At 41.0% G+C, this 11,852-nt stretch overlaps 1 protein-coding gene across 1 annotated transcript in view; it reads right to left on the bottom strand.

Annotated features, from left to right (window-relative positions):
• LOC102230320 (titin-like) overlaps positions 1–11,852 on the bottom strand; it is a 163,867-nt gene that overhangs the window by 141,242 nt on the left and 10,773 nt on the right. The window contains exons 4-21 of the mRNA XM_023337299.1: positions 9,127–9,414; positions 8,964–9,049; positions 8,636–8,811; positions 8,436–8,547; positions 6,646–6,897; positions 6,240–6,353; positions 5,024–5,272; positions 4,462–4,524; positions 4,119–4,377; positions 3,680–3,731; positions 3,386–3,589; positions 1,971–2,113; positions 1,732–1,847; positions 1,283–1,510; positions 927–1,165; positions 621–853; positions 369–533; positions 101–269 (exon numbers count right to left, since the gene is read on the bottom strand). Coding sequence (XP_023193067.1) covers positions 101–269; positions 369–533; positions 621–853; positions 927–1,165; positions 1,283–1,510; positions 1,732–1,847; positions 1,971–2,113; positions 3,386–3,589; positions 3,680–3,731; positions 4,119–4,377; positions 4,462–4,524; positions 5,024–5,272; positions 6,240–6,353; positions 6,646–6,897; positions 8,436–8,547; positions 8,636–8,811; positions 8,964–9,049; positions 9,127–9,414 — 3,148 coding nt within the window. The remainder of the gene's footprint in view (positions 1–100; positions 270–368; positions 534–620; positions 854–926; positions 1,166–1,282; positions 1,511–1,731; positions 1,848–1,970; positions 2,114–3,385; positions 3,590–3,679; positions 3,732–4,118; positions 4,378–4,461; positions 4,525–5,023; positions 5,273–6,239; positions 6,354–6,645; positions 6,898–8,435; positions 8,548–8,635; positions 8,812–8,963; positions 9,050–9,126; positions 9,415–11,852) is intronic.

Raw genomic sequence — 11,852 nt, 5'->3', positions numbered from 1 at the left:
TTTTGATACAATGCTCTAAATACAAGAACATTCTAATACTACTGTGGATTTTCCAGAAACTCAGAGCAGATATTAGAGTTTATTTTAATATGAGACATACTTAATGTGTGGGTGCTTGTGTGGGGTGATGATGTCGCTGTTTTTCAGCCAGACGATGTCAGGCAGTGGGTTTCCAATGGCTTTAACAGCCAGTTCAACCAGAGTGCCCTCTTTCACACTGATGTTCCTCAGTTTCTCAGTAAACTGGGGACGGACCAAGGTTTCCTTAGCTAAAAAAGATAGAAACATTATGTCAACATATGTCCCAAAGGATTGTCTTGCAGTAAACCTTAAGCAGCGGTCATGGAAACTGTACAGTGAAGTCTTACCATCAACTGTGAGAGTGACGGAGATGGATGAGCGCCCGGCTCTGTTCTGAGCCACCACTGTCCATTCTCCAGAGTCATGGGGCATGGCTGGAACAATGATCAGGGACTGAGTCCCATCCTCTTTAACCACAATCTTATGGGTGTGGTCACTAACAATTTGTTGTCCTGAAAAGGCCACATAATTGAAGCTGGATTGAGTAATTCTACATTTATCAACACCTTCAATGAAGATTCCTTTTATGTGTGTCTCACCATTGTGGAACCAATAGGTGTCAGGCATTGGTCGGCCAACAACCTTCAGGTCAAATCTGGCAGTTTGTCCCTCAGAGCATTTACATGCAGTAGGTTTCATGACAAATACGGGTTTGTAAAGTCTTTCCAGCTGTTGTTCGTCAGTCTCATCAAGCCGACGAGCGGGAGATCGTCCGGGTGAACGGCTAGGTGAGCGGCCAGGAGAGCGGCTCAGAGAACGAGGTGATGTGGATCTGAGGAACATTCAAAATGTAATGAGCATTTAAATCATACACTTTGAAGAATTTGCTTTGACTCATATTTTACCTGATCCTCTGCACTGCAGGTTGTGGTGTGTATCTCTGAGGAGCGGCTGCAGATGACTCCACATATAGCTTCCCTGAGCAGACAGCATTTCCTTTCATGTTGGTGGCGAAGGCAGTGTACACGCCTTCATCTTCTGGTCGCACCATAGATAGGCGGAGGCTGGCTCGTCCATCCTGGAGAACCTCCATCTGGTAGTGGTCACCGGGCCTGATGCGCTGGCCATTTTTGAACCAAGCAATCTGCCACAAAGTCAAGGAGTCAGTGAATCCTGTTTGACTGTCTCCGTCATGTCTGTTGCAGGTGATTTGTTTAATAGAAGTAATCAAAGAAGAACCTTTTATTTAAAGATTTCTCACCTTGGGGAGCGGCATTCCAGACATCTTGCAGTGGAAGGTGACGCTCATTCCCTCCATGATTCTGTAGTTTTTGACCGGAGTGTCGAAGGCTGGCTGCACCGCCTCAGTGGCAGTGGCGGTCACCATCAACTCTCCGTCCTCAGTTACAATCTCTCTGTAGGTGATCTTCATGATGGTGAGCTCGATCTCCTGAATGATTCTCAGCTCCATGGCAGACAAATGGAATTCCTGCAGATTTCATGAAAAATATTAGATCTTTATAAGTTAAGTGAAAAAATTATCAGTGGCTTAATTTTTCTGCTTTGATAAATGCATAAAGAGTTACAAAAGTTGCTTAAAAACACAGATTTCTACTGAATTAGAGAAAGAACCTTATAATGTATGTAAAGTTTCTAACAAAGATGAATTGCCAAACTGCCAAAAGCTGCTATGATAAATGTTTCTTGTACCTGTCCGGAGATAACGGTGGTCATTGTATCCACTGTGATGGGGGGAATGTCTCCAGGTTTGGGCTCCTGCACTGGAGCTGTCACTTCCTGTTTCTTCATGTACACTTCATATTCCTCTGTAAACAAAACAATTGTTCTGTCTGTGATATAGTCAGTGTGATCAGCAATTCATATTTAAACCCAGTTTCCTTTTCATGTGTCTCTTGTTTTTACTGTTTAGGTGCTGTTTGTGGACATACCTTCCTCCAGAAGACTGATGGACGCTGAGACTTCGCCAAGTTGATTCTTGGCAAAGACAGAATATTCTCCTGCATCGTCTGCAAAGGTCATCGAGATCTCCAATCTACACTCTCCGGTCTCTTTCTTGTAGGCAACTTTATACCTGATGAACACAGACAGTGAGCTATATAATATTCCTCATACTAAGGCTGATTATTCTAGTATTCGAGTTATTTGAAGACTATTAGAAGACATGGGAATGCAAATATAAAATAAAACTAAATAATAATAACTGAGTTACTAAAGTAGTGAAAGATTGCCCAGATTGATATGATGATGCCAAAATTAGATAAATGATTCATCAGCTGATGAAAGGACCTTTGATGACTTTTCTTAATCACTAAATTGCTGCATGGCTCCTTCTTAGTGGGGCATGTTATCAGAGAGAGAATGTGTTTAACCGTTTTTATTTTAGATTTGAGGTAATTCATATTTAACTTTATAAATGAGAATAAAATTTCAGTGGCTACAACAGAACATACAAAATTTTGTCATTTTATTTTATGTTTTAGTGTATTTTGAAAGTGAGGTATTGCAATAGTTATAAATAAAAATGTTAAAGCTGCAGTTAAAGATTACTGTAAACGCATTACTGTAATTTGGTGTTTTTTAAGAGTTATTACTGTTTTCACTATTTGAGAAAGCTGGGCCAGGTCTTTTATTTTTGGTACAGGTTTGATCAATAACTTAAAAGACGTGGCAGTGGTTGAATTACATCTTTAAAAAGTGGAAACACTATCAGTTCCTACCTTTTCCTTTTATATAAACTGAAGCATTAGATTATGTCCTCAGTCATTTTTTTCCTGTAAACTAAAAGGATGTTTTCATGTTTTGTTTTGAAACAGAAAAATACAGAAATTTTCAGAAATATGCTGGTGGATCAGTTTGAGCTTGGCATTAAAGAGCTTGGTCGTTAGCCTCATGGTAGTTAGCATGTTAGCAGTTTAGTCAAGTTATGTACAAAGGATTGACAAGTTTTATAGATAAACATTGTTGGCACCTATGAAATTATGTTTGCTTTTAGCCAAACACATTAAGTCTCTTCCTGCATTACAAGAGGATCTGGACATCCTGAGCATTTAGTGTGAACATGACAAAACGAGTGTAGCGAACAGGGTGATACTGTTTAAATGGGTTTAAGCTTGATGCAGAATAAAAGTAGTAGCAGCATATATATATGATCATATGACACTGTTAAACAGTATTAGATTGTACAAAGTTATTGTGAATGTATAATTTAATTTTAAAATCCAAAGTATACTTTGGGTGATCAGATGCAGCTTGGTGGTTTTAGGAAATCAACTGGATTTAAGCAGGCCAGATACATAACATTTGCTTAAGAAGAGAAAGGATTTCCTCCCTGAGGTTTCAGTACCTGTATCCGGTGGTGAGCGGCACGCCACTCTTCTTCCAGACAATCTGAGGCTTGGGGTTTCCGCCCACCTGACACTGAAACACAACGCTTCCTCCTTCCACCAGCTTCTGAACAACGGGTGTCTTAATGAAGAAGGGAGCAGCAGCAGGGGAATCCGGCTCAACCGCACTCACTTCGGTCTCGTCTTTAGCTTCTACTGTAACTCTGATTTAAAACAAGGAACAACTTTAGTAGAAAAAAAAAAGAAGAAATACTGGTTTATTTTTCAAACTTTATAAAATAGTCTTGACTTACTGAGTAACTTCGGTGGAAACTACCTCCTGCTTGCCCTCGATGTCCTCAGACACTGTGGGAAAAATAAAGTTCTTTCAACCAAGAAATTTTTTTCTGATAGGATATGAGACAAACGTCTCTCAAACAGCTTATTAATTTAGAAAATAACTTTTTGTTTTAATTTACATTTTTCTTAAGAATTGGTAAGCTTAAACATATTTATAGTGTTTTCAATAACCAATAAACAATATGTCACTACAGCACTCAAACCATTCAGCTTCTTGCAGGTTTCTACTGGTATTCTGACAAGCTTGGACTGTCTGCTTGAATCACCCCAATCTTTAGCTGCCCACACAAATTCTCAATCAGATTCAAGTTGGGACAGACTTTGCCCAACTTGACTACTCCGAACGTTAGTATTAGTACCAGTAAGACCGGTAGTTTCATAGAATGCACTGACCTTGGACGAGCAGGTAGCAGGAGGTGCTGATGGTTCCGGCCTCGTTGGTGGCGGTGCAAGTGAAGCGACCGCTGTCTTCAGCGAAAGCCTCACGTATCACCAGCCGAGCAAATCCGCTCGCGTAACTGATCTGGAAATCAATGGAGCTCTCGATCTTGTAGTCCTCCCTGAACCACATTATGACGGGGGCCGGCTGACTGCTGATCTGACACTCCAGAGTCACCGACTCACCCTCTGTCACGTTTGTGTTTTTCAAGCCCTGCGTTGACATATTATGTTTAGAAAATAACCACTTTAGTGGAAAGTTGATAATGTGGTCAACAATCTCAACTGGGCCACTTACAGAGACCAAGGTGGGTGGGACAACAGCGCCACCTGCAGACGGTACAGCTGCTGCCTCTGGCACCTGTAACAGAGACAATTCTATTAGACTAATGTGACATTGAAATCCATTTCTAAAACAACAGTGCAACACACAGGACTTTAAATGTGATGTTCACCCCCAAGAGGTGATGAAGAAGAGGCGACAACACAGAAAAATGAAGAAGGTGCTGGATGGGCTCAAGAGGTGAGGATGAGGTTGTCAATAGTGCAGAGAAGGAAGCTTGTTAAAGTTTTCATTAGAAGAACATTTATTGTTGGATTTTTCACAGAAATCAAGAAAACCAGACCTCTACCTAACAGGAGGGCAGTCCCTAAACATAAGATGAAAACAAAACCCATAGCTTTGAGGTCTTTGTCTCATGAGAGATGAAAGATTGGAGTAAATCAAAGTTTTGTGGGAAATCCTTCCTTTAAAGCTGGTGTGTGGTATCAAACTGCAGGTTTCAGAACCATCTGTTTCTTGCTACACATCAGGTTTTCTTGTTCTGCTCAGATCCATCTCACCAAGCTACAGAACAAACCTTGGTCCTCCAGTCCTCATAAACTCTGTCCATTCCCACCATGTACGCGACCCCCGTCTGAATCTGGGTGCCAGAGCGATATGACTCAATGGATTCTTTGAACGGCGGTGGGATGGACTCCAGCATCTCACTGGTCCTAACAACTTTAAGAGACGGACTGGGAGACTTGACCGGTTTGATGATCTTTCTAGAAGAAGATGAGGATAACTCTTTCTGCAGAGTGGCGATAGCTGAGCCGGCGATGGACACCTGACCAATCCAGAGAGGAGGAAAGGCCACACCGTCATCAGAACAACGAAAGACTGGACTAGACTTTATTGTCATTCACATTTTACACTATAAAGTGCGAAAAGGAGTGAAGTTCCAATGCAATGAATGAATGAAATGTGCTGGATTTATATCTAAGGTGCACACAGCACACAAAGGATCTATGGGCCGTTAGTTTTATTAGAACTATAACAGGATCAAATGAGAGGAATTTTAGATGAAGCAGGATTAATTATGGGAAGAAAACGAAATTTGTTTTCGGATTAATAAATTAAGTCAGGAGCGTAATAAAAAAGGGGAAGGTTAAAGAGGGCTTCATTTGTTAAAGATGTTCAAACACCTCTAGAATCGCTTTATAAAACAGGTTTGCATCTCAGGCAAGCAGTAATAACCAAACTCCTGTCGACTAACACAATACAAACACTGATAAGAGTTAGAGTGTTTGGTTTATTTTAGATCATTTGAGAAATATTTTACATTTACCATATAGCAATGGTGCCAGGCAAATAAGAGTTAGGATGTCAAAGAGTAAAGCTTAACTAATGGGTCTAACCTGATACAAAGTAGTCATATATATATATATATATTTAACTCAGTTAGACACCAGGAAAATCAGAGGTAGAAATTTCTTATCTTATCAGTGTGGAACTCTAAACATGAGACAATAAGTGGCATCTGCAGCCATCTATGATCACACCTGTTCATGAAGCATGTGTGATTGTAGATATTGTTTTTGAAAGAATCAAACCTTTAGAGGCTGGCAGATGCTGCAAAGCTGGCAGCAAACATTTTGCCATAAAGCCAGAGAACAACTGAAAACTGAAGTTAGAGAGTCAACTACCTATCAGTTGTAACTCACACCAAAGCATTGGTCATTATTTCACTTTTTTAAGTTTCTCATTTTTACTCTGGCTATGTCCTACTGCTTGCCTGATTCTGCCTCTCTTACCTCCCCAACAGACTCTGGTTTGGGGACAGAAACTTTAGAAACCATGAATTGTGGAACTGGAGATGGAGTGAGACCAGTTTCCACTCTGGAGGAGATTTCTGTTCCTCTCTGAATCTGTGGTGATCAACACAGAAGCGTTAGCATGTCAAGTAGACGCTCAGAGCTGCTCAGTAAGATAGTCGGTGAAAAATAGCAAATTCAAAGTAATTTAATAATAATCATTCGTCAGAACATTGTTTAAAATGAAAACTTAAACTATATTTAGTTTTAAGCACAAAAATTAATATAACTGTTAGAACTAACAAAAAGTTTTGCTAGTGGAAATTTAACCTCGCTGACAAAGTAAAATGATTTATTTTTGTCAAATTAAGGTCTTGCTCTTTTCTTTACATGTAGTGCTTCTAACCTGAGACTGCAGGTCAGATGTGAACTCCTGAGCAGCAGTGAGCATTTGACCAGCCTGCATTCTCGTTGACATCCAGCCAATTTGATACTGTTGATCGGCAGACATAGCAACTGTCTGCTGCCTCATTTCTGCCTCTACAGTCTCGACCTCTTCAGCTCGACCGCCTTCGACATGCATGGGTTGGCGAATACGAGCCAGGTCAACGGCGGCCACTACTTTGGCCACCGCTCCAGCTTTTGTCCCTCCCTCAGCCTGGAGATAAAACCAGCAGCACAAAGAACTCAGAACAAGACAACACACAGAAAGTAGGTCTGATGAAAAAGAGAAGAAAAATATTAAGTCTGAAATTTATTCAGACTTTCTGAGTAGCATCAAGTAAAACAAGATGTTATTACATTTTAGTGTCAGTCAAGTGAACTAGCTGACGTAGAATAAAGCTAGTAATTTTACTAGCTTTATTTGTATGATGCATTTCATACAATTTTGTTAAAAACATGGAGGAACATAAAAGTTTACTTCTTAAAAGGGATAATATTGTCATGCCAGCTTCTTCACCTTAAAAATATTGGTAAAACGACCAGAAATGACCCGCAGTTGGTACATGATGGAAAATAATGTACAGATTGCAGGAATAATCCATCTTTCACATGTATCATATTAAGCCACAGATTAAGCTTCTTCTGTTTGAAAATGCAGCCGCAAGCAACACAACTACTGGGAACATGTGAATATGTTAGAGTTTTGGAAGGACCAGAGGTGTCTGACTAAAGTAACACACCAAAAAAAACTCATTTAGCTAAATTCCTCACCAAATACTCAAAAACCTTACTACATACCAAAACAAACTGCTTTGTTTCAATTGCTGTTATCAGTTAAATTTGCTAGCATAGTCAAATCTCCAGCAGCACAGCCATGAATACGGTGGATAGCTTAGTACTGAGCCATGTTTTCTTAGAGAGACTAGTGCTGAAGGGATGTAGACAATAAAAATTAAAAATATAAAAACTGAGTTTCCGACTATTTTTGACTCCAAAACTTGGTTCTCAAATGCCAGCCCTAAGAGGATGATTCTAGTAACTCTGATGATCTCCAGTGATGGGATAGTTGTCCACATGAAACGGTTGAAGAAAATGTGGCACAATTCAGCACAATTCAAGTTTTACAAATCAAAATGACCCAAAGGACACAAAAAGAAATGACAGGGACAAAATATGTGAAAAACATTGGTGAATGTTGGTTCTTCTGCAGGAATTGTCTTTTTGTCAGAATCCTACAAATATTTATCCATTGGATTTAAAAATAAGAAAGGAGAATCCAGTTGGAAGAACAGAAAAATGCCCTAGTCTTTGATAAGTTTGATTCAAAAAAACAAAAGGTACAGAGTTTTTCTGTAAATGTGAGCGTAAACTTCAAACTGAGATCAGGAACATCTGTAAAGAAGAGATTCTTGGGTTAGGATATCATCTGGATTGAAACCACAGCTTTGACCATGATCCAAGTCTAAGAAAGTTTCCAGGGGAATGAAATGTTAGCAGACACACAGAAAGACAAATATACCAACCAAACAACCTCCATTGTGGAGATACAAACAGAACTGGACAGTGCATGCTCCATGACTATGCTCGGACATGACCAACTCCAAACAGCAAGAGAGGAATTCTGGTAAAAAAAGGTTTCAGATTCTTAGCATCTGGTGTTAGCATGAGCTGGTATTATCCTTCTTTCTTATGTCTCTAAAGCAGCTAAGCCAAGGGGTAGAAACAACCCTCCTCCATACACACAATCCTCACCTCTTTGGAGTCTGTGACTGGTTTCATGCCATCATCTCCCCTCTTCCATGGCGGGGGGACTTCAGCAGTGGGGGCAGGCTGCTTCCTCGTGGTGACGGGAGACTTTACCGGCCTGGTGGGGAACAGTGACGAGGTTCACTCATTCAGCTTGTAGGTAATGTAGCTACTTTAAGTCAGCATAAATAACGTGATCCTCCTACCTGACAGTTGTGGGCGTGGGTGCCTTCACGTGTCTGACAGGTGACGGTGACTGTTGGCGCCCCCCGGTCACCTTGGGGACCAGCGAGGGCTGGGTGGGAGACTTTGACGAAGGTTTGGGTGGAACTCTGGGTGGAGTCTTGTGACCAAGTGTCTGAGTCAGTTCAAACTCCATCTTCTGAGGAAACATGCAATAAAATCAAATTAACACACAATAAACTACAATCTAATATGACTAAGATCAAAATGGTTTTGCAATGAGTAGAAAAAGTGAGGTAAAGCCAGAACCCTAACGGGAGTTCTGATCAGATCAGACATGATGTGTCATACCTTTTCCACTCTTGTGATTCTGGTCTGTGAAATCTGAGCGGTTGAAATCACTGTCTTGGTTTTCTTTGCTGGAACTGGTTCTTCTCCTGAACACAAACGTTCTGTTCAGTTTCTGATAATGTCAACTCAGCAGGTAGAAACTACAGAAGCTGACAGAGCTCACCTTGAACCAGCAGTTCGCAGGTGGACGTGGCCCGTCCACTGCTGTTGGTGGCTGTTGCAGAATACGTCCCAGAGTCCTCTGGGAAGGCCTCTGCAATCAGCAGACTGTACAGGTCTCCGTCCTGCAGGATCCGAAAGTCGGCAGAGCTCTGGATCTCGGCTCCCTCCCTGTAGAACTTGACTACAGGCGTGGGGATGCCAGTGACTCTGACGTTCAGCCTCACCTGGCTGCCCTGCCTCACTGTGGAGGTCTGCAGCCTCTGAAGGAAGGTGGGAGGCGCTGTCTCCGCTGCAGCGGGAAAAACATGGAGGAACATAAACCAATAAACTCCAACACCTCAGTGTGGCTTTAAGATTTAATCTTCAAGATTTAACTGGCATCATCAGTCAAAGTTATTTTAGCTTGCCCACACCGAGATATCACTCAATTATTTTTACTAAATGTAACAAAATTTACGGTAACACTTTATTTGACGGGTTGTGAATAAGACTGTCATGACACCGTCATGAACATGAGTAAGTCTTCATGAATATTTATGACTGTTGTCATAAAGAGTCATTCCGTAAATCATGACACTTTTATACAATGATGACATTATTCAAAATGTCTTCGTTATGACAACTTGACATTAACCAAGAAATCATGATCTGACATAAATTTGTTATAAAAGTATTACTGATTAAACTTTAGCTTTAATAACATACAGCTACATTACTTTTAAAGTCCAAACCCCAAACAATGTAACAATGAGCTCATATTTTTAAAGCTAAAACTAACTAGTGTAGCAGCATAAATGGTACGCTGCCACTTTAAGATCAATTTCAGCTGCTGCATATAAGCAGGTCTCTACCTGTCACAAGACTACTTGCGTCATGACGTCAACTCATTTTGCTTAGTTTGTTTGCTGAGCTGTGCTGGGTAAGCGTGGCTGTTTCTTTGTTTGTCAGCTTTTATCATAGCCATTAATGCAAGCTGGTTTGATTTGTTTAGCCTCCCTTGCTGTGCCTCCAACTCCTGGACCGATTTGTTCGGTTGTTTGTTTGCTGCCGGGAAGGTAAGCACTAGCATGGCTAGGTAACATCCGTCTCATGTAAACGAAGCCTTTATGTAGTGTTCTGTTACAGCTGCGCTCCATAAGTGACCTTGTGGATCTGTTTGTCTGGCCGTGTAGTAATTTACAGGTAAGCAGCTACCATAAGTCATAGTTTTTATCAGCAGTTGTATTAATAATCTACTCTATTTTTTAGCCTCCTGCTGAGTCCCTGACAACTATTAAATTTGGACGTACACTCGCTGCTGTTTTGCCTACGATGAATTGTTTTAAAAGATTTGTATGAACTTTCCCCCGCTGCCGGGAGTATCGATGGCACTACGAACGGGATAAAAAGCAATATTTTAGTGCTATTGTATCACTGTTTTACTCCTATTGTTTCATTTTTTGTCTTTCTTTTAGGGACTGAGGCTTCTGTGGTGGCGGTGGTGACCCCTGGTGGCGGTGTCTTGTCTCGTGTGTTTTGTGGAACACCCCTTTTTTTTTGTGTGTGTGTGTTTGCCGTGTCTTTGTAGTGTCCAGGGTGATCCCTTTTCTTCACTGGATGTTGCCCCTTTCCTCACTACTCTCCCCCCACTGGTAAGCCTCAGTTTCCTCTGAAATTTAAACATTTTATAATCAACTTTATTAAAAATGCCTTCACTGTTTTAACTATTCGATTTCAGGTTATTGTGAAATTAAACAACCTATTAAAGTTTAATAAATTTTTTTGTAGAATTGTCTGAATCTTGTCTCACTTCCTGTAGAACGTACCTGTGTCCTTATTATTATTCTATTTTCCTGGAGTTATTCCAGGTGGCGTTGTCGGTTTCCCTTATCTTAAACTTTAACATCTTACATTTGGGTTTCCTAATAAAGAAAATCCACCCCAGGTTGCCACAAATTGGCGTTGTCGGCAGGATCTGCTGTGTAAAGTGAGACTTGATTCTTCAGCTGTTTCTTTTTTTTTGGTTGTTTTTTCTTTTTCTCCTGTTTGTGTAGTGGCGTTTTATTTTTTATTTTTTTTTTGCGTTGGAAGAGAATTGTGTTGTGTGTACAGGCAAAACAGCAGCGAGCCTATTTAATCACAAAGGATCCAGGTCATGGAGGAGGAGGAGATCCAAGAAATGCGGGACTTGATTGCCCAATTGAAAGCAGACAACGAGCGATTACGACAGGAACAGTCACGCTCGGCCCCAGGTACTTCTACTGCCCCTTCTACTTCGAGCACATCTCAGAGTGCTTTACCTGTCTTGGGTCCCCCTGTGTCAGAGAGGTTGGTGTTTGTGCCTCGTGACAGGAAATGTCCAATGTTCAGGGGAAGATCAGGAATAGGGTTAAATGAGTGGTTGGAGGAGGCTGAGACCTGTATGAGGGCACGTCACTTATCACCTGTTGATCAGGCTTTTTACTTGTATGATCATTTGGAGGGTGAGGCACGAGAGGAACTTAGACACCGTCCTAGTGCTGAGCGGACAGATCCAGCTTGCATTATTAGAGTGCTAAAAGAGGTATATGGTTGTACTGATTCCTATGTCTCATTGCAAGAGGCTTTCTTTTCTAGAAAGCAGCAGGAGGGTGAAACCCTTCAAGAATTTTCCCTTGCACTAATGGGATTAATGGAGAAGGTTAAAGCTTGTGCACCCACTAGCATGGTTAATGCTGCTGTATTGTTGAGGGATCAGTTTGTGGAGCA

The sequence above is a fragment of the Xiphophorus maculatus genome, chromosome 7, assembly GCF_002775205.1.
Source record: "Xiphophorus maculatus strain JP 163 A chromosome 7, X_maculatus-5.0-male, whole genome shotgun sequence".
NCBI lineage: Eukaryota > Metazoa > Chordata > Actinopteri > Cyprinodontiformes > Poeciliidae > Xiphophorus > Xiphophorus maculatus.
The sequence above is the reverse complement of the archived record's forward strand: the minus strand, read 5'-3'. Positions and strand labels throughout refer to the sequence as shown.